The sequence below is a fragment of the Prenolepis imparis genome, unplaced genomic scaffold (genome assembly GCF_030444845.1).
Source record: "Prenolepis imparis isolate NDT839.2.m4 unplaced genomic scaffold, iyPreImpa1.0 SCAF_5, whole genome shotgun sequence".
In the NCBI taxonomy this organism is placed as follows: Eukaryota; Metazoa; Arthropoda; class Insecta; order Hymenoptera; family Formicidae; genus Prenolepis; species Prenolepis imparis.
In genome coordinates, this window is record NW_028141163.1 from 1,515,980 (window position 1) to 1,541,865 (window position 25,886).

At 34.2% G+C, this 25,886-nt stretch overlaps 1 protein-coding gene and 1 long non-coding RNA gene across 5 annotated transcripts in view; one reads left to right on the forward strand and one right to left on the reverse strand.

Annotated features, from left to right (window-relative positions):
* The window catches only part of LOC145936083 (uncharacterized), a 57,739-nt gene extending 47,932 nt beyond the window's left edge, over positions 1 to 9,807 (forward strand). Inside the window, exon 3 of the long non-coding RNA XR_014425323.1 lies at positions 9,681 to 9,807. This is a non-coding gene — a long non-coding RNA (uncharacterized LOC145936083). The remainder of the gene's footprint in view (positions 1 to 9,680) is intronic.
* LOC145936072 (pikachurin) overlaps positions 1 to 25,886 on the reverse strand; it is a 99,828-nt gene that overhangs the window by 46,209 nt on the left and 27,733 nt on the right. For all 4 annotated transcript variants that reach the window (XM_083037954.1, XM_083037951.1, XM_083037953.1 and 1 more), the window contains 2 exons: positions 20,512 to 20,741; positions 17,530 to 17,794 (listed from right to left, as the gene is read on the reverse strand). In XM_083037954.1, coding sequence (XP_082894080.1) covers positions 17,530 to 17,794; positions 20,512 to 20,741 — 495 coding nt within the window. The remainder of the gene's footprint in view (positions 1 to 17,529; positions 17,795 to 20,511; positions 20,742 to 25,886) is intronic.

Genomic DNA, 25,886 nt, shown 5'->3' on the forward strand with positions numbered 1-25,886 from the left:
TATCATCTGTCAAATTATATTGGAAAAATAGATCATATAATAAAAATGTAAAGAAGGCTAATTTTTCATTTTTTGAGAGACTTTGACGACTTTGATAATCCTTTTATCGTCATTTGACAGAGAGTGAGAGAGAGAGAGAATACAATAACTTTTATATAATACAATATAATTTAAAAAATCAAAAATTTTTTCTAAAGTTTAACAGAAGCAGAATTGTGGACTTGAGGGATTCTAAAATTATGATAGACTACGAATAAGTTTTTCATTCCAACAGGTTTCAGGTAAATATATAAATATCTTATAATATCGTGAACTTTTTGACATCACTATAGAGAGATTTGTGATGATTGAAGTTTAAAATTGAAGCACAAAATTGCGCGTTCCTTTAAGGCAGGCGAAGAAATCTTGGAAAAGTTTGGAATATATTTGAGACGTACGTCATTATAAAGAACGATTCAAGATTAAATGCAGTTATGCTTGAACTGCAAGGAGGATTATTAAACTATGCTGTTCAAAAAAACACTTTCAATCAAAAGTTTGAGAATCTCCGTCTAATTGTATAAGATTGTCCTGTTTTTACAAACTGACGATCGTATAGTTATATCAGAACCCATAAAACAGAAATATTTAATAACAAGTGTTATATAGAGTACGTTTCCTAACGGTGTCGTATAAAAGTCGTTTAAAAGCTTAATTCAAACTTGCCTCGGTCTGCGCAACATGGTATTAAATTGCGAAAGAGATTATATTCTGGAAAAGTTGAAAACGACAACTTTACGTTAATAGCTTTAATGCGACATGATATACTTTCGCTAATAGCCCCGTGCGAGATAATTTCTACAATCCTTATTCCTGAAAATAACTCTCTTTGTTTGTATTTGCTAACGAGATATTAAATATTTATGGCACGGGGGATAATACAATTTTATTGATAACAAAAACGCTGTCACGCTGAAAAGGGTCTCCCTCTCTCTCTCTCTCTTTTTGTCTTTCGCTTTTCATTCATCACTGAAAGGCGACGGATATTTACAAGTTGCCCGGCAGTTCATTATTTTCTTCGGGAAGGATAGACGGACACGGGAATGAGCTCGCCATTCTTATTGAATGAGCTTAACGAAGTACACAGGGTATATATAATATAGCTTCGAGTCGCGGAAGGAACGGAGTAACTTTTAACGAAGCACGCACTCCATTACGCGTCGGCCATGTAATACAGCTCACTCTCGTCTCTAAATGCGTTCGCTTTCTTTTGAAACAATATTTGTCTCGCTCCGGCAACTACTGAGCTATTCATTCGTGTCCGATACACTTTCCGACTGCATCAAGAAGAATGAGCAACGCGCAGCTGCGCTCGCTTTGTACAATATTATAAAATACGAAAAGATACGCTCCAATGCTTGAGTTGCACTACTTGGAATACGAGTGGTACTACTAATATTGAGTTGCACTACTTGTATACTTGTATATTTGAAAAAAAAATATATACTATATAGACCGATTTAAAAATGGATCAATTTCCCTGATATATTTGACGAGTTCTTGTTGATTTTTTGACGAAAATTTAATATTTTTTCTTCTTAATTAACATTAAATATATCTTAGAAAGCTTGCTTAAATGTAAACCGTAAATCAAAATTTTGTTAGAATTCACATTTGAATAAGAGAGCTTCAATATTTTTTCCAATAAATTTTCGATATAAATGAATCATATATAAATTATTAATATAAATTTATAAATAAACTAGTATAAATTTTCAAGTATATAAATTTATAATTATATAACATGATTTATATAATAGTCTAATAATATTTATATCCAATCTAATTCGACAAGCTTGGCTGCGCTATTGAAAGATATTACCTATTATCAAAGTATTGATTCGCTACTGAGCGGTGCACCAATTCAATACAGGAGAAAATCGGCGAAGCGAATCGATGCAGCGCGCGGACAACCGCCAAACGGATTCGGAAATTCGTTGTTTTTTTTTTTTTTTTTTTAAACAATGTCCGTCGCGAAAGGATCGAGTCGGTCCCGACGACGACCGCGAGATGAGAAAGAATACGGGCGTAAAAACGTCAGGGCGCAATTACGTCGAGGCGTGAGGCAACTTATCCGCTAAATTATCCGTGCAGTAGTAACATCCGAAACGAGCGACACGAAAGTTCAACGCTCGTTAAGCACGTGCAAGGGGACCTTGCCGCGAAGTTACGTCGTTACACGACGAGGGAGAGACGATCTCGGAGAAGCTGGGGAACACCGGCTGGCTGGATTCGCGCGCACGCGAACGGATGTTATACGTTTAATAGGGCGCGACGCATGTGTTTTAACGTTCCGGGATTATGCTATTCCCGTATACAAGTCTGCATGACATCTTTAACACGTCAAGGAGAGAATGTCGTTCCGCTGTATACATTTTCGTGTGACCATATAATTCTTGAAACGCGATGCGCAAACAAAAGTTTCTAGACTTTATGACGCAAGGTTTTATTCAATATACCGGGACAATTTTGGAAAATTATCTTTAAAATAAAATATTGTAGAAAAGATACTTAATATCATATAAGTTTTTCTTAGAGCTCTTGAATTATTGAGAGAATTTTGACATGGATCTCTTAAATATATATAATTTGCGGAAACTCTCGTAGAGAAATCGACTTAATCCAGTTTTAATCGTACCGATATTATTTTCAGCACTTCATATACAGGATGATTCTAAATAAGTGCGAAAAAAAATTAGAAGGGAGGAGGTCTTTTATATACTTTTATATCCCTCTCTGAAGAGTTAGACTCTTCTAAAGGAAGAAGTAAAAATTAGGTTTTTATTTTTTTCTCAAATTTTGTACAAATTAAAAAAATTATATGAAAAATAATTTTGACAAAAAATCATTACCTAAAATATATTGGACTTATGTAGAATCACCCTGTGTAATACAACACATAAAGTACACAAATAACAAAAATTTTAAGTATTGAAATGCAACATGATAGTGCACCAAGATAATGATTTCTCCTTCTATAAGGGGGGAAACTCGAGTATAATTTTCTTCTTTTTTCGCGATTGTCTGCAAAAAGATCACGAAATGCTGATAAGACTTGGGCGGACGGGAGCTCGCGTGCTCTATATCGCGGACTTTGATATAAATGATAATAAGCTAGCGAGTCAGACATTCCCGGCGAACACGCGAGAACCCGGGGTGAATTCTCTTCAGTCACGGCATTCGCGGCCCTTCGATCGAAGCGTCGCGACGCGACGCGGCCCTCTTTTCCGTCTCTTCGTAATTCTATGCACGTAATTCCATCCCAGCTTCTCGGAATGGCGCCCTTTGTACGAGCGACGCACCGAGTTTCCACATAGTAGCTCGCACACGTCGCCGCACTCGCCGAAAATTTACAGAGTCATTAAGATCTCCGAGAGAAGAGAGCTTTCCCGGGAGCGAGAGACGAAAACTAAGAGTCGCGTCGTTGCGCGACCAACAAGAATGTAGAACCCTTTCGTTTCCACCATGCGTGTAACGCATGGCAAACTCCGACACATTTGTGATCGATGAGAAGCTCGGGGCTTCTAAATATTTCGATCGATTATCGCGAAGAGAAAGAGAATCGCGTTTCTATAACATATATATATATATATATCACAAAGTGTTTGCAAAGGAAAAGGGAAGAATTTTTCTTCTCTCGCGTTAGAGAAACTTTTCGTGAAAATTTCAAATCCTTTCCTCTCTTAACAAATAGAGATTCAAATCTGCGAAAGAACACGACATTTCACAAATAAACAACTTGGATATAATATCTTGACAGAGAAACATGAAGTAATGCCGGAAATGTAGAACGGTATATAGAAAATATTTTTCGTGCTTTATATCCTTTATATATATGTATATACCGTTGCATATAAAATCGAAAACGTTGCCTCGAAAATTCTTTTGTGTGTCTTCGGGATACGGGATATGGAGGTCTATAGAATTTTGATAAAGCGCGATAGGGTCGGCGAACTAACGATAGGATTGCGTAATAAAAAGCTCGTGTATCAGGATCGACTTTTCAACCCTCCGCCCCCTATACCGCGCGTGCTGAAAGAAAAGACAAAGCGAAAGATCAAGTGCTCGACACCACGAAGAACGCGACGGGGGCTAACAATGGCCGGCGCCGAAGCCCTTCTATGGTATAGAAACAATACGGCTTACTGCAAGCAACGGCCAGAAGAACCCTGAGACTACCAACTCCGACATCGCAGATATAGTATACCTATGCAGGGTCGCTTTTCAATTTATTTATTTTACGCGTTGCACATAAAATTGGATTATATAACACTCTCATCATCTAGCGTGACTATTCTCTGTGCCCAATAAATCTAAATTTAAAATATAATCTCTCCTCTGGTGTTTTCTTATTATTGTGGAAAGAGATGAACGAAGAAACACATGTGCGATGCAGACAAACTAATTTATAATAAAATAATTGAAATAGAAATTGATGATATAATTTATTATATTGCATCGAATAATAATTCCTTCATCTTTGAATTAGATTAAAAAAAGAACGGCTAAAGAAATGCGAAATATTAAGAAGGTTATATGAGAGAGACATACATATAGATAAAGGAACAATATTCAGAAGGGGTTGAAAAATATTAATATTATAGAAATAAAAATGGCAACTTTGTCGAAGATAAAAGAAATACTTTCGACTGAAAATAACTCAAGAAATCAGAAATAGCTAAATCGAGAAAGATTATTAATAACGCGATAACTTTGTATTTGAATTTAATTGTGTTCCTCCTGCATGTACAGTGTATCGTTATTTGATTATAGGTTCACGGCGAGTTTTCTTGAGCATACAAGACACCAAGATTAAATATTAGCTCGCGAATTAATGCGCGACGATTCTCTCTCCGTCTCTACAATCTATAGCGTGCACGTGGTCCAGATGTACAAATTATTTTATCAAAGACAACCAAATTGATTTATCGCAACCGCGTAAATGTTTGCTCGCGGCATACTGAGCTGCGGCCCTGGACGCATGTGCTCTCTCTCTCTCTCTCTCTCTCTCTCTCCATCCATCTACCTATGTATAGAGGTATATATGCATCCGGCATACATACATATATGCGGTCGAACGATGTATGTGCGGTTTGCACCGCGCTGCGGAAGACGCAGGACGCAGGGTGCTTTGCGCCGCGCCGCACCTCTATCGCTATCACTTGGGGAAGAGACTCGATACGGAACGATATCCGCGGAATGTTTACTCTCTCAACAAACGACGCCCGTGCCATTTCCCGACGCAGTCGGATGTAAAAATCCTCGGACGCGTTTGTCATCGCCCAAGCTTGGCTGAGGGTAAAAGCAATCTGGCGGAGAGTCACCGCTTGAAAGATTAAATCTGTATGCATTATCTCTCTCGCTCTCTGTATATAAACTTTATTAATAATTGCGTCCGGACCCGCGGACGCGAGTAATGCCTGCAAAGTAATATCTATGACAATATTGCATATATACGTAGATGTGGTAAATGTAAGGACCGACTTTTACAAAAGTTAAATATGCTGACCAAAAAAGTTCCGACATTCTGAGAATATTAATTTGAGACTCGCGAGTTTTTGATATAAAAATTGACTGTGTGTGTATGTGTGATCAAAGCTCCTATCTTCCTGATCATAAAATTGTGTGATACTTGTAAATACGTCGTTTGCAAATTTTCATTATTAATCTTGTTAATTAAATTACTCCATGTTCTATTTGTTTAGCAGCAATTAATGTCGCAGAGATAATAATTATGTCGCGGCTATCGATGCATTAATTAACGAATGCAGGCGTCTCGTTTTTGCGTTAATTAATTCACGAGAATATTAGGATTGCGGACAATTAATCCGCTTAGATTTTTACATTTAATCTCCCCAGATTGCGTCCCCACGCGATACAGGTTTAATGCATCATTCGGAAATTTTTAATTAGGACATGCGGAAACAATCGGAAAATATGTCGCGTCGACGTAACTTTGCGAATTTAATTGAAATCTGGGCGAAAATATGCTCCGATATAATTTTACATATTTTAATTAATAGTTTATTATATCAATTTGTGACGTTAATTACAAGCCACTTCGGCAAATAACTTTCGAGGAAGATTTCTTTGTGAAAGGAAACAAGAGTGAGAGGACGGAAGGTGCTTCTGGGATTGTTCGCTCGATTCTCACGCCTCATTTTTCCCGTCTTTGAGGTATTCGTCGTCGTTATTGCGAGAAAGCTGCTTTATGAAGAACTTCTGACAATATAAGTAACGATGTGTCGTACGCCACAATAAAAAAAAAATAGTCGTTCTTAACGACTCGTCTTCTTTCACTTTTCACACATTTCGCGTCTACTTCATTCTTACTTGCTGCTATCGCCTTATTAGTGCGCATTTTGCGAGTGCAACTCGCAGATTTGCCAGACTTTTATGACGCATCGTAAAACGAGAGGCCACATGAACTCACGATTCATGTTTGGTGAAACGACATTTGGAGTGTGTCTTAAACGTAATTTTGATACGTCCAAGCCCAATTATAATAATGACAGAAAAAAAGGAAAAATAATAGTTATCTATTGTATAATTATTGGTACATATAGTGAGATATATATATAAATTTTATAATTGCACGAAAAATATTTAATACGAATTGTTATTTCAACTAATCACATAAATAATGCAGTTAACTATAATTTGTAAAGAAATTTTATTGAGATAATATATATGTATTATTAAAGAAAAATTTGCAATTTGACAATTTTCCTGTCAGTCACTTTGGATTATAACGTCAGAAGCCAAGAAATTGCGAGATGAGGCACATGCGCGATTCTTACGTATATAAGCGACTTTCCGTCAACGAATCCGCTTTAGTCTGATAAATCGAACTTCTAAAATATAGTACAAACTCTGTCGATATATTACATAGGTGTCTGATATATCAGTCAATATATTGGATAGAAATATGAAATAATTCTGAGCTTGCGTATGTAGGTTGCGTCTTTTGTTGTATCCACGTTGACAACGAAATATCATATTGCATCTACCTCTACATTTTTTGCTGAAAAAATTTATTTACTCGGAAAATGTAAAAATTATCATCATGTGTATTTTCTCGCATTTTTATCGCTCTTAACATCATAATTCAAGGTGCTTGAATTTAACTGTCAAGTTAAAATTTGATGCTTAAATATACACAAATATATTATATCTTTTTTATTATTTTTAATCAATTATACATTATTTTATTGAAATAACTAAACTACGTCGTAATTTTGCTCATATTATTTTCACGTAGAAAGTATATTTCGCGTACAAAACGCATAAAAACACTTTCAATAAAAATCATCTCAACTCATTCTAAGACGCTGCATTGTAAGACAAGTTATTGGAGTTTCCGCCGGAGAAAGAAAAAGAAAAGAATCTAAGCAACGAAATAATTTCCAGAAAAATCTAAAACATGCCACAAAACTCGGTCGTCTGTTGCGCGTGAATCTCGTGGCGAAGCATTGTATTGCCTCCTTTCTCTCGCCTTGCAATTTTTCGTCTCGCGCCTCAAAAGAAAAGAGTTAATGGAGACGCTTTCGAGATGCTGGGAAACAGGCGAGAGGCCAGCGAGATCAATGACCTACTTCAAACCATCTAGATAGCACTCTTTTGTCCCTAAAATCGCTACCATTCGGCGGTCATCCTCGAAACAATTATTTACAACCACTCTCACAAGCAGTAGTACGAATGTACTATTTTCGCTTGGTTGCACGTTTATTAGTCTATTCGCAGCAAAATAGCAAGATATCAGAATCATATTATAATTATAAAATACATTATATAATATATGCACTAGCGGATCCTGACGTCGATAATGGGGTGGTGGAGGGGGGGAGGGGGGGATTGCAAAATTATTTTATTTAATATTTTTGGTTTCATGATTAGCTTCTATTCCAGGATCAACAACGTCGATAGCTCTTTAATGTTTGTTTTTCTTTATTTATATTTTTTAAACAAATTCAGCAAAACTGTTTCTTTTAATTTGCAAGGGGGTTTTACCCCCCCCCCCCTCCCCAGGATCCGCCAGTGTGTGTATATATATTATAGATATAAAGAATTTCTCGCCTAATTATTTTCATGCAATGAAATTATCTCATCATTCCTATGTCTGACTTAATCTATACTTAACTCCTTGAATGCGTAATGAGTATAATTTACAATGTATCTTATACATACATATTGTATATATTATATAGATATAAAGAATTTTGCCTAATTATTTTCGTGCAACGAAATTATCTCATCATTTTGTCCTATGTCTGACTTAATCTATACATAACTCCTTGAATGCGTAATGAGTGTAATTTCCAGTGTATCTTATACATACATATTGTATATATATTATATAGATATAAAGAATTTCGCCTAATTATTTTCGTGCAACGAAATTATCTCATTATTTCGCCCTATGTCTGACTTAATCTATATTTAACTCCTTGAATGCATAATGAGTATAATTTCCAGTGTATCTTATATTTATATATATATATAATATATATATTATATGTGTGTATATTATATAGATATAAAGAATTTCGCCTAATTATTTTCATGCAACAAAATTATCTCATTATTTCGTCCTATGTCTGACTTAATCTATACTTAACTCCTTGAATGCGTAATGAGTATAATTAATTTACAGTGTATCTTATACTTTTATATATGCGAAATTCTATGTATCTGTATAATATATATTATATAGATATAATATATATTATATATGTATATATTATATAGATATAATATATATTATATATGTATATATTATATAGATATAAAGAATTTCACCTAATTATTTTCGTGCAACGAAATTATCTCATCATTTCGTCCTATGTCTGACTTAATCTATACTTAATTCCTTGAATGCGTAATGAGTATAATTTACAGTGTATCTTATAGTTATATATATACACTAGAGGATCCTGACATCGATAGCTCTTTAATGTTTGTTTTTCTTTATTTATATTTTTTAAACAAATTCAGCAAAACTGTTTCTTTTAATTTGCAAGGGGGAGTTTTAACTCCAAACCCCTCCCCCCCTCCCCAGGATCCGCCAGTGAATATATGCATATATATATTTTAGATTCTTAGACTATTTGATTTATTATCAGATTAGATTATTGATTTATTTATTTGATTAGATTATTAGATTATTTAATATATGTATATAATGATTTATGAGACAGATTTATTTTTGGATTACGTTAAATATATAATCATTTTTCACTTCATGTGTGTGTTAATTACTCCCTAGTATGCTTCTATTTTTATATTTAATGTATGTTTATCTTTTTGACCTGTACACACACGGGTAGGAAGCTTAAAATTGCAAAAGTTTCTTAATAATACCTGACATAAAGTTATTTTTGAATTTTGCTCTTAAAAATGCAGTTATTTCTGCTCACGTCGCGACCTGCTTGCGTTATTTATTTCTTGGCACATTCTGAATTCAGCTTAAAGTATTCGCACTTCGTAATCTCGTGGGTATTGCACCGAGTATCTTAAGAATAGTAACTCTTGGAAGATGCGCAGAAGATGTGCAGAAGAAAGAAAATAGTCGGAATAAAAATTGTAAAACTTGACGGAAAATGTTGGAACGTAACGATAATTCATGACATCTTCTATTTCAGGTGAAAAGATACAGCAATCCATTTTTATACTTTTTCTGAAGAAACGGGAAATCTGTTATATTTTGTGAAAACGTATCTCAGCGGTTCTTCTCTTGGTATCTAAATATACTATCTTGCAGAAAATGACGCGTTTTGTATTCAATTTAATTTTAATTTTTCATATCCGTAATCATATACAATATTCTTTATATACTAAAAAAAATATATAGGTAATTTTAACAATAGATTCTACAGTCAATTTGAAGAACGTTTTTTCCTTAAAAAAATACATCGAGGAAAGTCATCATTTTTTGCAAATTTCCAATTTTTCCATCATATCATTTGTAACTAAAAAAAGCCTCAAATTAAAATTCTACTAAACTAAATTTTGAGAATAAACTAAAATTAACTGAAGAATGTAGTTTTGTTAATCTTTTGACTTTACAAAGTTTTCGAGAAAAATCTCTTTTTTTTGCAATCGCTTATAACTTTGAAATTATTAATGTCTCGATATTTTTGCTAAAGGAAAATCCTCTTTAAATTGGCGGTAGAATTCACTACTAAAAGGACGTCCAGTGGTTTCGAAACATTCTATACTCTCATTATAATAAAAATCGAAAAATTCGATATTCCTTTAAAAGTTTCAACTTAAATCGAGATTTTTGCGGGAGATACTCGCTTGTGAATTTTACAACTCATCGGTGAGAGAAAAGAAGGAGAGAAAGATAGCAGATATCGCGCTATCTCGTTAACGAAATGGATTATCGGACGCGGATTCAGAGAGCCAGGCGCGTTTCATAATTTATCCGCGTGGATGATCGCAACACGAGATTTCCATCGATTCTAGACGCGACAGACGGCTCTTCCCTGCACCGTTACGAAATATATCAAATTATCAATGGAGCCTTTCAGCCGAGAAAATCGTGCCGCTCGCGAGCGATGATAATGGGGCGCTTTATGAGCCGATAATGCGGTAACCGGAATAATATCTTGTAAGCGTGTGCAGCATCTTATGTGGTAGATGCGAGAAATTCGGTAATGTATGCGATAGCGAACGTCGTCTCTGCTTTCAACGTTGCGTACGTTACGTACTACATATATGCATAAATATGCATGCTATACGAATGCGGCAAACTCGCGAATGTATATAGGCCGATATATGCCGTCGCGTTTTATTCAATAAGTCGACTCACGTATAATTCAAATAAAAATCTCCCGACAAGTTTAAATGAACGACGCATGATGAAAATCAAATATGTACATATAGTTGTAACATGTGTATACAGAACTGTGAATATATTTAGTTAGTCGGATATTTGAAAAACGACCGGCAACTGAATTATTTTGAGTGTGGTTTTGAACTAAATTAACTTTGGGGTGTCCTTACTTGTGAAAAATATTGCGAAAATTTACCAAATGTTAAAAATAACGCGAATGCATAAGCGATGACATTAAAAAAGTATCTCTATCAATTATATATAAAATGTGTCCATGGACCAAAAATCAATTGAATTGATTTTCCTTCGTCTATTTCATTTATTTATATCCGTTACTTATCGATATTTATATCATTTATTGCTTTGTATTTTCTCACCTTTCTCTTCATTTTGAATCAATTATACGTCACTTTATTGAAATTGATTATGTTGAATTCGTGACTTCAAGTAGCCGGAAATTATTCATGAATTCGATTAACGAGTATGTAACCAGGTACATACACGGAATAGCCCGAGTACACAAAATAGTCGATCGATATTGACAGGGCTAGATGCAATGCAATTAGATTTGCTGTACTAACATACTATATTTTGCTGAAGCAACGTCAGACGAAGCAATAAGGAACGTTTAATTCCTGCTTATTTATAATACAATCAAAATTTCTGATTTGTAAAAACGAGAGAGAGTGAGGGAGGGAGAGAAAGTTTCAAATTATTCAAATGTCGCCAACCAAATCGCAACAGGCTACTTAATCAAACGCTTCAGAATGCTCCTTCGCTTCTTTTTAGGGGAGAGGGAAGAGGAATTTTAACGCCTGGAAACACATTACGTTGTATTAAAAATGCAACAGGCTGCTCGTCTAATATTCGCTTTCGACGAGACATCGCTACACTTAACTTTTTGTGAATTTTTTAGATAAAAGCACTACAAATTTTTTATGCAGTTTATCGAGCGACCAAATCGTGAACAAATAAAGTTCCAAATTGTTCGGCGCATCTGTGTCATACCAGAATAAAAAAAAACAAAAAATAGCAAATTCGTAAACCGCTTTAATCTTGTAAACGATAGCATACCAGCTGCCGTGCAATCGAAAAACTATATCAATGCATATACGTATGCATCTACATGTATGTAGATATGTATACCAAAATATATGATCCTCTATTCAAAAAAGGAAGCTTATGAGTAAAATATGTGACCCTTGTTCGAAAAAGGGCGACTTATGAGTAAAAAATTTGCTTTTGAAATTTTGATTGATTTAAATGTTTAGAAATTCTTTCGAATAAAAAAATTCTTTTCAAATGGAAACTCGGTCGTCACATATATATAATATTTTATTCACTTATAAGCTTTTTTTGGAACACATAAAACATCGTGTTATTACACACATGATTTTGAAAACAAGATCGATAAAAAATAAACAAATTTTCGATTCTAGTCTATAAAATTAGTAGAAGAAGGAAATAAATAATTAAAAATTAGAATTGTGAGAAAAAAATTGATGAACGTTAGCACAATAAGTATTTTGGGTTCTTTTCAGCAAAGGAGATTGGTACTTTTATCGTGCAACCCAATCGTCTTGTCCCTCGACAGACTGATAGTACAATTATTCGATCAGACGATCGTGTTTTCCCTTCGGCCTAATGCAATAGAGATCGGTCAATTAGGGAGGCGCGATTTATCTGCAAACAGCAAGAATTTAATGACGTTTGGACCGGATTCTCTCGTCCAATGTTACAATGCCCACTGGAGACGCGCGCGGTTAATCTGCTTAATCTAGCGTGTGGGGCGTCATTTTGGCGGCGCGCCAATCTCCCTGGGTTTCAGCCCGTACGACCGGCCGACCGGGTTCTCTGGTGACCGAATATCATCGTAACTGTGCAGAATGGAACCGCGATGTGCGAAATGGTCGACAATTGTCCGACGATTGCTCCTATACGGGCTGAAAGAGGCGATGATTGCCACTTTTTTGGGTCGGCACTTTCCTCGATAGCACTCTGCGAATATTTCTGAGAGCGCGCAGGAAGATAATGTCGAGATACTGTGTGTGGGAGTTTGATTTTCAATTCTAAGTCTCAGATTTCTGCAGTTTCTTTCGAAGAGACCTCGCGATTGCCAGCCCTCTCTCTGTCTCGTTCTTTTATGTTTTTATATTTGTAAATCTTTTCATTTTTATCCAAGAAAAAGTGTGTGTAATATGTAAATCTGTTAGTAAAATATAGAATATCAATTTAGTTAATTATAACTATTGGAAAACCGCGTTTGTCATTTGCAAGCGAAATAATTAATACGATTTTGTCCTGTTTTGACAGGTGTGCTCTCTATATCCTCGCTCAAGTATAATAAAAATACGTGACGATGCTATTGTCCGGCCAGCGAATTTCGCGATTTTGGTTTGAAACGACACGGAAAGTTCTCCTGATTTATATCCGGTTGTAACGAGGAAGAGAGATGGGAAAAGCGGCAGCTGCGAAAAAATAATTCTGCCCGCTCATCGCGCGTCGTCCGCGCAGCTTCAACCGTGACATAAATCACGGCAAAGCCGCCGTCTCTCGCACCCCGCGCAATGGCGGACGGATGATGCGGAATTACCGAGCTGCACTTTGTAATATTAAAAGTCCGGATAATGTATCACTATTAAAATGTAGCAGCCTGAAAAGTTACGGCACCCAGCAGCTGCTAGTAAATTTTTGTTTCCGAGCTAAGCCGTCGGAGATACTATTTTCACGTTTAAATAGAAGGGAAAGGGGGGGGGGGGATTGTGCTGTTCACCTTTTTACATTTTAGCTCCCGCTTTCGCATTAATTTTCGAACAGCACATGCGAAATTTATCACTATTAAACATTCGTTACGCAAGACCATTGTTTTGTCGATCTTGATTCTGCGAGGTATGATTTATTTCACGCGCGAATGTGCATATAAGACGTGTATATACGTATTTCATTGCCATATATATTTAAAAGTGCAATTATTTTTCCTTAAGTTGACATTCTTTCTATTTATGATTTCATTCTAATGTTAAAAATTGGACGAAGCAGTGTAAGATCCATTTCAAATTTATAATGGTCCATAATTAGTTCAGATTTATGACAGATGCATTTTTGGAGTTGATTTGTGCCTGTTCCATTATACATACATATTTTATCTATTCACGTCACACCTGTTTGTCTCTTTTTATTTAAGATAGTCAATATTTTTCGATTAAGCGTGTAAATACTTGCGGCTAGGATTTCGGGTTACCGAAAACGAAAGTACTTCGCGCATTCGAAAGGATAAATATTTATACGTGTAAACGCAGAAACGAAAAGAGAGAGAGAGAGAAAGGGGGGAAAAGGGAGGAGAAAGAGAGATAGAGAGAGATAGAGTGCAATGCGTCGCTGGTAAAATAAATTAAGCTCGTTAGATCTTGTGCCCGGAGAATCAACGAGGACGACTCGGTTTGCAGGTCGCGTTTGCTTTAAACCCTCGCAAGCGGAATTAACTGGCAGGCAACGCCCACCTCGTGGTTTTACTCCAAGCCGCTCAGCAAGGCTTAATTTGCCCACGCCGAATAACAAGGTGGCGAATAATCCTGTACTGGGTCAATATAAAACAAGGCTTGTCTTGTGTAACATTCAGAATACATCGCGAATGTCGCAATCAGTCGCGATAACTTGCTAGAGTTTCATTACGCGCGTTGAAAATAATTAATATTATAATATTGTGTTACTTTACATCGTTATATTATGCATAAACATATAATAATAATAATTCTGTGTGCAAAAATTCCTATTAATTAATTTCCCATTTGGAATTGCAATTTTATTTATAGCCAGTGATGCCGTTCAAAATATGAAGCGCAAATTAATATATATATATATATATGAATTTTTTACTAATTATTTATTTATACATTAACTACGTAAATTAATATATAAATTGAAAATATAAATCCTAATATTATATAAGCGGGACAATGTTAAAATTGTAAGCTATGTTATTAATTATTTGTTTATATATATACATATAGACTATTTTATTAATTATATCGTTAATGATTGCTGTTGGAAATTAATTCCACCTTTTATCATTATTATTATTACAATGTTTAACATTCATTATAGCTATATAGATTGAATATTTAGTTCTGCTTATAGCATATAGTGATACAAATAGAAGCGTTATTGCCTCATGTACATAAAAACGAAACAAACGGCTTCAACAAATGCAAAAGCACAAAGCGAGAGCATAAAGCGAAAGGATATCCGACATTGCGTATGAATAATCTTTCGCTTTTCGCTACAAAACATTTGCTTTCTGTTTGGAAGAATGCGTTCTCGGAGCATCAATAACACAGCCACACAAGCGTGTACAGAATTACAATATTGTATTTCTTCGTTTATATATTTTCACAAAATTTTCTGTAATTCCTGTCATTCATGACAGTAAATCAACTTCAAAAGTAAGCAAATGATAACCTCACGCAAAAAATATCTCCATTTTATCCATTCTTTTTACTTTGATAAATAAAAACAAAAATATTTGCCTACGTGTATATATTTATTTATCTCATACTATCTATTATTTTTTAATCATAAAGAAATATTTCGAATATACGTATTTCGTAGCATATTTCCTTTTTATTATCACGATTAAAATAGGATTCAACTCTTTTGATGCAGAGGAAGATAATAAAAATCTCGTCGATTGAAAATGATTAAACTGAAAAATATTTTATAGCATTTTTTGCATAACAGCTCATCGTGAGAATTAGATGAATGTTTGCCATATCATAATTTCTGCGTCGTGATTCGTGTCATATACGAAAACGAGGCGATAAAACTCTCGAATCGAAACGTAAAATATATTTCAAACTATAAACCATCGAACAGCTCTTGCAATTTTTGTGCCGCTTAATCCCACGCAATTCTATGATGCGATATAAACTCACTCCGCACGATTAAATCGAATATTGAGTAACTTAAATCCATTTCACATCAGACGCTCATAGTTGATGATGGAAACAAAGATCGATGTATGTTATTTAATAAAACAAAAGAAAATGTATTTTTACTCGTTAGTCGCGGTTAACGCACAACTTTTATTTAGCGCGCACTAGCCCCGAAAGACCAGAAATTTTTGAAATTAAAATCCGGTTGTCCAAAATATTTTGACAAAATTTTTAAAATTGAAATTCAGTTATTCAATATTCCCGTGTCATGTATCAATTTTCATGCGTAAATTTTTCGTTGTCCGCAAAATGTCAATACGTGAGAGAGAGAGAGAGAGAATGCAAATATCTATACAATTATAAATATATGTTTCAGTCCCAAATAATCGGTGAATACTTTACTGGTTGAACCAGTCTATAGCGATTGCTTCGATATCAATAATCCTGAAATGTATATCGACCCTTCAAATATAAATATTCGCATTCGGTTTGCTTGAAGAGATTACAAATATTGAAAGCTACGTATATAAGTATTGATTTGAGGACGGATACCACCATTATCCAAAATGTTGTCGCAATATGGCAACTGTATTAAATTACGAAATAGAAAGGAAGAAAATAATGATTTTCGCAACTTGTGCATGAGAAATTCGATGAAACAAATTCATCAAATGCCAGAGATTCTGCAATCATAACCCGACTGTTATCTCTTTCGCACTTTGAATCATTTTATAGCGGCTGCATTTTAATTATTCCACGTTTCCATATACGATACGTCAAACTGATAGCGCGCGCGCAACGGAGTTTGCACTATATTTTATCAACTTTAACGATTCTCGCGAGACGGATTTTGTTATAATGGAACGTGTAGATTCGTAAATTGCAAGAAGCGGTCGGGAAATTTTCGTTTTAATATTCATAATTTAAAATGTCTATACGCTGATGGCTCGATATGTCTCTTGTATAAACATGCCGGTTATCTATTTGACGATGACTTCTGCCGAGACGTTTGACAGGTACGTTTAACGTTATTCGGACCTGCGTTTGTGCGCGTGCGTGCGCATACCACGTCTCAAAGGGTCAAAAGTTCGAGATTACCGAGAGAACCGTCCCGCCGAGTTTCCTGGGAGTTTCCGTAAAGCGGCCAGGTGCAAACAGACCCGATCCGCGTTGAATGCAACGAAGCTCCCGGAACGAGAAGAGAACAGTACTCTTTCGACTTGGATGCCGTAAGTTTCTCTCGCGGAGCAGAGGCGGAACAAAGCGAAGCGGACCGATGATGAGTAAGTTTTCAATTCTTCGATCTATCCTGAGCGAGCGTTTGCCTTTCGCGGAGAGAAAATCACTCGTCGACGTGAAAACGTCGATCTCGCTTGTTTATCGAGTTTAACTTGGCGCTTCCGAATGCGTTTCCTTCGTTCTAAACGTTGTTGTCGGGGAAACGACGGATGAGGGATTGCGCACGAGATATCTGTGATAACATTATTCTCCGCTCTTTTATGGAAACATCGCGCTTTTTGGGAGAATGAGTTTCGAGGCAAAGTTATGATAAAATTAGCGCCGATCCTCTCTCCCTTTTTTTTTTATAACGTAGAAAAATAATACCGTATACGAAAAATTAAAATGTCGTTTTTCCGAAAATTCTCTTGCACGCACATCGCATCTATAAATATAAATGTGTGTAATGAGGAAATTGCAAGGTAAGATAAAGAAATCACTCACCGAGCTGACAGCGATCACCACCCCTTCCGAGAGGACACTGGCATCTCTGTCTGAACGTTGCCTGCTTTCGTCTAAAATTCACGGTATTGCCCTCGAGATCCACGGCTCCTCCGTCCTCGTCGTCCTCGATTACAACATCAACTTCATCTCCGCGGGATTCTTCGATATAACAATTTCCAGCTGGCCCGCAGTCCAAGGAACACGCTGGCTCGGTACTCACGATGCTCTCCATCGTCGATGGCAGTTTTTGCTCCAGATTTGGACCCTAAGTAATCACAGGGGAAAGAAATGTTATCGCATGTCTCATATGGTGAATTGTTACGTATTGAAATTGACCTTTATATATTGAAATTCAATGTTATATTATATAAAAAGAAGCAGTAAGCTGACGAAAAGAGATTAGTTTCTATGTGACCATTTACAGTGCTTTTATGACTAATCAAAAATTTGTTTAATAATAATTAAATAAATTTATGAGATTTTATTAAATTTAATACATTTTTTATAAATAAATTTATGTTTAAAAAAAATATATATAAGTTTCTCTTTCTTTTTTCTTAAAAATAAACGCTGAAATATTCTTCATCTAATAATTTCTAAATTGTATATTTAATATGATTGTATATTTAATCTAAATTGTATATTTAAAACAGATATAATGAAAGCGCGTTAAATATATAATATTTTTTATTTAGTATCACTGAAAAATATTCAAGTACCACATAATGATCAATACATCAGATTTATAATTAATCGTATATCAATTAATACATTCGTAAAATATCATGTCAATTTTTACTTTAAATAAAAATAGTTGCAAATAAAATTGATACGTCTGAATAAAGAGTATATTAGAAACATTTTTGCATCTATTTTTTGTTCAGTTTCGAGCACAACAATGTGAGGAAAGTACGTGTATGGTAAACAGTCAAAAAGAGATGAATATTATTTATGAGTCGACCCGCTTTCCAACATCCACCTCATTATTTATTGATCCTTCTGTTCGCTGTTGTCGATTCGGGGGCAAGAAATTTTCAGAAATAATGGAATAGCCTGCTGCATGTTAAGAAAGCTACAGCGAATATAAAATACCTGTTGCACGACTCGTGTTTTTTTTTTAATTTTCAGGAGGCTTTTTAATAAAAACTTTAGAATCTGCAAGCCTTATACTCAACATCGAATGTCGCAAAATATTAATTAATTTTATTCACGTGTTTGCAGAAGAAAATCACCGAAAAGCCCGAATTCACGTTTTGTCGATTAACGCATTAATTCGATATCGTCTGAATTTACATACTAATTTAATTTTATTAAATTTTAATGATGCTTTCTGTAACCAATCACACCGTTAATATATATTCATATGCAATAATTTAATCATTATTTAATAATCATGTGATATAAACTTAAATTAATATATTCATCTCCATTGTTATTCTATCTTTAATTTAATTTTGCTTTTAATTTCAATTTTAATTAACACTATTGCGAAGGATGCTATTTATAATATTTTAAAAATATATCATTGTGCGGACGAGCAACGGGAAGTGCAAAGTTTCCAAGTCATAAATCCCTGTTCATCGACAATTCGATCAGTCAGATCAAATCCTTTGTCGCATTAAACAAAACTTTATAAGGTTTATATCGTGAATATTAATTCCAGTTCAAGGGAAGGTTCCTCGATTGAGAACATTCCGGCATGCGCTCGATTTCACATAATCGCTATTTCTATACCTCGCACATAGACGAACATAGCCATTTACGTCCCTTTACGGAATGTTCTATTCTGGACTGCTTAACCCAAAGACGACGCTCGATCGATTCTTGCAATTTAGTACAAATATGACGGCATGTCGACATATCAATCAATTAAGTCTATGGAGTTAGTGTAAATTCTTGTGATGTTGAACTAACCCAAAATGCACGATATGGAGCATTTGTTTTGAATCAATAAATGTCGAAATTGGATTTGAACTCGTGTTTATCAGATATAGTCAACTTAAAGCATATGTGCTGATATTTTGGTCGTTTTTAGCAAGTGCGCTTAAAACATATGTTGAAAAATTCGTGATTGTCTCTCTTGCATTTCATGCAAAAATAATTGTTACGGAACTTTATTTTGCATTCATAAAAAAAAAAAAAAAACTATATTCAATTGAATATGCACATTTACATTTTGTCTATTATTTTTTATTTTGTATTTCGTATAGAAATATATTATTCGCTATAATGTTATTTTTTTATATTTAAATTTTTTTTATATAAAATTAAATAGAAAAGGAATATTAGAAAAACATATACATAAACATGCTCAACTAACAATAAGTAAATTTTAAATGTTTAATAAACGCAAAATAAAATTCTTTAACAAATGTTTTTGTATAAAAATAAAGAAGAACCATTAAGAGACTTTTTAAGCATACGTATAAGCGCGCGCTAGTTGTATTTATATTATATTTCGGATTAAAAATGGAATTTTTAAAGTTTCATATATTTTAAAATACGCGTACATGCGCATATACGGTTAAAATTTTTTTACAATTGTGTCCTTGCCTATTGTGCTAAAAACAGTATTATGACATTCTTTACAAATATTTGCAATAGAGAAAAAATAATTTCGCAAGAGTTAAGATACTTTTAGCTCAAAATACTCATACGTGCTTAAATGTATTTTTTTCTTTAAGAATGCTCTAAACTTCAACAAAGTAAACAATTGAAATAGTATATTATATTTCGCACAAAAAATATATTCTAGTATGCGTTCAAAGATTAAAAAGAATTATTGCTGCATTCAAGGAAATGGAATAGATGCTTTCCGACATATCGCCTTCTCGTATTTTTTATTTGTAGATCAAAAATCCTGGATTTTTCACCGGATGCTGCTCCGGAATTCTACATAACAAATGATGGCGCAACAACGTACAAACACTTATGCAGCAATGCACGACAAGCTAACCCGGGAAATATGGCGGGTAATGTTACCTGAGACGTGGCGCGCAGCTCGATCCGATTCGCGCCGTTCACCTCATTTATCTTCGTCGCGTTCGCGGTGGAGTTCTCGGCATCCAGATGTATCGTAAAGGTGGCACCGCGCATATAAAGGATGTCCTCGACCGCATCCTCATCATCCGCAATATCCGCGTTCGCCTCATCGCTCTCGGCCTCGTCGAATTCGCCAAGCTCGCTCGTCGATGGCGATGTCGAGTTGAGTTCTGCAACCGAAAATAGCCGTCGTTTCGTTAGAGAAGAAATAAAAAAAATTGTCGAGAACAAGCTTTGACGTGCTGAATAAAGCACTGTGAAATAATGCAGTCGTCTGCTCATATTGCAAACTTGTTCATTGATAAATTATCGAATTTCAACATACTTTTCATAGTTGATTTTTTTCCATTGCAATTACCTCTTTCTGCTTTTACAATCATATTATTGTAGAGATCATATTTTTTTGATATTTTATGTTATATTAAGCATATATTGAGCTGTTAATTTATAATTACATAAAATAACATATTCTCATTAATATTATAATTTTTAAAATACTGATACGAAAATAACACACACATCCTTATCTCGATAAATAGTAACTTTATAAAAAATCGTAAATTTATCAAACCTTATTAGAAATAAATTTAATTTATTATTAAAGTGTTTAAAATCTCAAAACTTCACATTTTAAATAGAAGAAAGACGTTCATTATAAAATATAATGCAGCAGAAACTTGAAAATTTTAAGAAGAATATGCTATCAACTGAGAAGGGAAACTTTCGTAAATGAAATTATCATTAACGTAATAAAAGCGAGTACTATAAACTTTTACTTCATCTCGACTCCAATGTCGAAATCACTTCATCTAGCTGTCAAAACCGGATGCAATCAATTGTTCATTAAGTATAGCACATCATGAATGCGCAGTTTTCTCGCCTCATCTGACAGCAAATTACTTGACTGATTATAAAAAAGAAAATGATACGTTAATAAAGCTCGATACCTGCCATTTTGCATTTATAATCAAAAACTTGACGCAATAATTGTACAAATAAATTATCACAGCCACCGATTGATACCGACATAAATCTTCAAAATACAATTACACGCGATAATGATTCTTGCATTTTTACTCACGAATAAATGAAACGCTACAATAAAATACATATGAAATCCATGTAATATCGGAAATTGATTTCATCGAAATTATAGAAAAGAAAACACATTATTACGAAACTTGCTCCAATAATGTGCGGTACAGGAACAAATATATATCATATTGTACATACACATACGTTTACCGATATCGGAGAAGAATTTCAGATAAGATCGAAAAGAAAATGAGATTTCGCGATATATACCATTCTTCTTCACTAGCAATTTCAATCCTTATATCAAACACGAATACGATAGCTCCGAAAATCCACGAGCTGTTGCACGTGCGATACGACCGGTTCACCGCACATGCAATCGGCCCAAGCTACGACGATGGCGGTACCGAGGTGAAGGGTCGTTAGGAACTTATCCGTTGGTCGCGCACGAGTTTCCACGTGTCCATGTACGGCATATACATAAAGCTGGCAGGATAGTGGATAGTGCTCCTCGAGTTCCTTGAACGGCTGACCTAAACTCGCTTACCCCGTTCGTGTTGATGTAGACGAGAGTGGTGAGAGAAGGAAAGGGAAAAGGGGCAGAAAGGGAGAGAGACGATGAGGACCAAAGCCTGGCTTTGGATCGCTCGAGGCAAGCTCGCGATACCAAACTTCGGGCCGCTTATACTGGTCGCCTCGTCGTCGGTGTAAGCCGGCGCACAATTACGTGCCTCGCATCGGAAATTCGCGTGTATAGCGTTAATTTGGTTATTACCGGGCTTGCGGAATAATAACGCTCCGGCCGGAGCGAAACGCGGCCGGCGATGGTAAACATCAACGTCAAAACGAGAAATACATGACGCGCGCGAGGATCAATGGATACACACCGGATATACACCATGGGATGCGAATTTCCGACTCTCCCATTTCCGGGTTTGGCTTTCGAAGATTTATTCGCGATTTAGTCGACTACGCGCGCGATGGATTCCAGCTGCGTCGCGCGTTTCGAGCTTTCGGAGCAAGAGGAAACGAAGGCGACGAAGGAACTGGAAAGGGTCGGTCACTGACTTCCGGAATATGTAACGTAATACTCTTCATGAATAAAACCCCGGCTAGTTCGCCGCGGCCTTCTCCAGTTCGCGAAATGGTCAAAGAGTTGCGACTCTCCAGCGCTTACATACGCGAAGAGAAAAGCAGACTCTTTCAACATTTCTATAGAACAATCGCTATTACGAATATGATACGGATACAAAAATTCGGAGAAAAGTCTGTAAGTCTTCTTTTGCATCATTTCAAACTGTAATATGATTTCGAGAAAATACATTAAATTTTCTAAATTTCTAAAAAAATTTAAATGCTAATTTAAAATTGAAAATAATAATAAAATAATAATATTTAAATGTTTATAATGCTGGTAACTTTGATATAATTATTGATAAATTTTCAATGATTGATTTACTTCCGACAAAGATCATTGTTTATGCAAATACGTCAATGGCATTTGCAAACGCGATTGTAGCAATTACACTCGATAACAGCTGCTTTACTGTCCAAAAACTCCACCGACTTTCGAGGAGACACTCGAATGTTTCTGTTCAACCTTCCTGTTCGCGATATTTGCTGGTGAATCAAGTGGCGGACGCGTTCCCGTATTTAATCCCCAGCCATTTAAAATTTAATGGGCCTGTCGTACACGAAGCTTTTCATTCCCAGGTAGATCCCTCCTTGAACTTACTCGAATTCAAAGGCCTTTGACGCCGGCAATTTTTATTAAAATGACGCCTGATGGGATTTAATTGAAGTTAATCTCAAATTTATAAATTAATAAAACGCGACGTGTCCTAAATTATAGACGCAACGCAAATGCACACACACAATGACGTAAAAATCAACGTAAAAATGTTAATACTTAATAAACTTGTGATGAAATTTTATTCAAACTATGTAAAATTCATTTAAAATGATTGCTAGTTATTATAGATAGAAATAAAAAATCTGTAATATAAAAATTGTGACGTAAAACTTCTATGTTACACATAAATAAATCATAAATATAAACTATAGTGCCAAAAATATTGCACAATAATTAACATATATATTTTTTTTTATATAAATTATTTATATATTATTTAAATTATAAATAATTATAAATAAATTGCGTAACGGGAAATAATTGCTTACAAAATAAATAAATCAAAAGTTATATTTAAAATCGTAAAATTGAAAATATTAAAATATCAAAATATTATAATGTACATGTGCATGTCTTATATAGGTACATACACGTAGATTACAATAAACTGCGTAATAAAATAGTATCTATTAAGAATCTACTTTAATAATCAATATGACAAACGAGATTTTCTCACATCATATAATATATTTTCGAGTTATATTGAGTACGACACTGTTTGTATTTATTTGCGATGAAAATTATTTAAGATAGATCGCACAGAAATAGAGCTTTGTATTCATTATTAACAAAACATTGATTTATTGGCCGAATTATAAAATAGCTTTTATAAAACGTCTCGAGCATATCGAGAACATATTGAAATAAAAATAAAAATAATAAATGTATTAAACCCAAAACTGAAAATCCGAGAGAAAAAATTTCAAGTCCTTCAAATCTCACGTTTCGTCATCTTTGCGATAATGTGTTAGAAAAAAAATGTAATATAATTCACTCACCAACTGTCACACATCTGCCGCATACACGTATGTATTTTTGCTATCAATATGTCAATTCTTATTTGCTTCAAAATTCCACGAAGATTCACTCACGGATAAGTCGCGAAAAAGCACTCCATTAAGATCGCGCGCGCGATAAATTTACACGATGTACGATTTAATATTACACTCTTCCGAAGTACGTCTTTACTTTAATATATTTTTACATACGTTCGTACATTTATTTTTGGCGAAAAGAACGCGGAAAACGCATTGTTTCCGAATTATCGTGGCAAAAACCGCCTCTATTTCGCTTTTGATACACGGAGAGAATTTTTTCTTAGAATTTACCCTGAAAATCGTGGTAATCGTGGGACAATATGGTATGGAAAGAATTTTATAAGAATTTCTCTGATTAATATTTATCACAATAAAAATAATATCTATCACAATAAAATATAAAACATGTTTGATTAATTTTACTAAACTGTATGGTAAAATTAATCAAACATATTTTATATTTTATTGTGATAGATATTATTTTTATTGTGATAAATATTAATCGAATTCTCATAAAATTCTTTCCATATAATACCATATTATCCTACGATTACCATGATTTTCAGGATAAATTCTAAGAGAAAATTCTCTGTGTACAAACTAAAAACGAAATTATATTTATCATTTTCTGTATTGAAAGCCTAATTTATTAAAAGTAGGACGTTAAGTTCACATAGGTGTATAGTTGTGTATGTACTGTATTTGATTTCAAGACATTTCCACGAGAAGATTCTATATAATTTATGCATTATGTAAATAAGAAATTTTGTATATATAGATATAATATATGTATAAAGCTAAAAATATATAGTACTAGTATAAAAGTATATGAGAAACATACTTGTTTGCTGTTCATTTAGAACTTGGATGGTTAACATAATATAAGCATATAAAGATCGAGTTATTCAAAAAATTCAAGACTGTTCTCGTAACTTCAAATATAAAGCTATCGACATAAAATATTTACTCTATTTCATAACGTTCTTCAAAATATATTGAAAGCTTATGCATGGAGACTATTACAAAAAAAATTTTTTTTAATTACTTCACCTAAGAAAATTTGCTGCTATAAAAAACAATTGCTATTTGCAATGCCTAACAATTGTTATTAATATTATTAGGTATGTTTTCATTAGTTTCACATAAAAAAATTACTTTTATAAGTAATGTACATAGAGAGAATTTTCTCTTATTGTTAGAATTTACCTTGAAAATCATGATAATCGTGGGACAATATGGTATGGAAATAATTTTATGCGAATTTCTCTGATTAATATATTTATCACAATAAAAATAATAATATCTATCATAATAAAATATAAAACATGTTTGATTAACTTTACCAAACTGTATGGTAAAATTAATCAAACATATTTTATATTTTATAGTGATAGATATTATTATTTTTATTGTGATAAATATTAATCAGAGAAATTCTCATAAAATTCTTTCATGATTTTCAGGCTAAATTCTAAGAGAAAGTTCTCTCTGTATACATTATTTAATATTCGCACACACAATGCGATACTATTATTACTTCCTCGACCGAT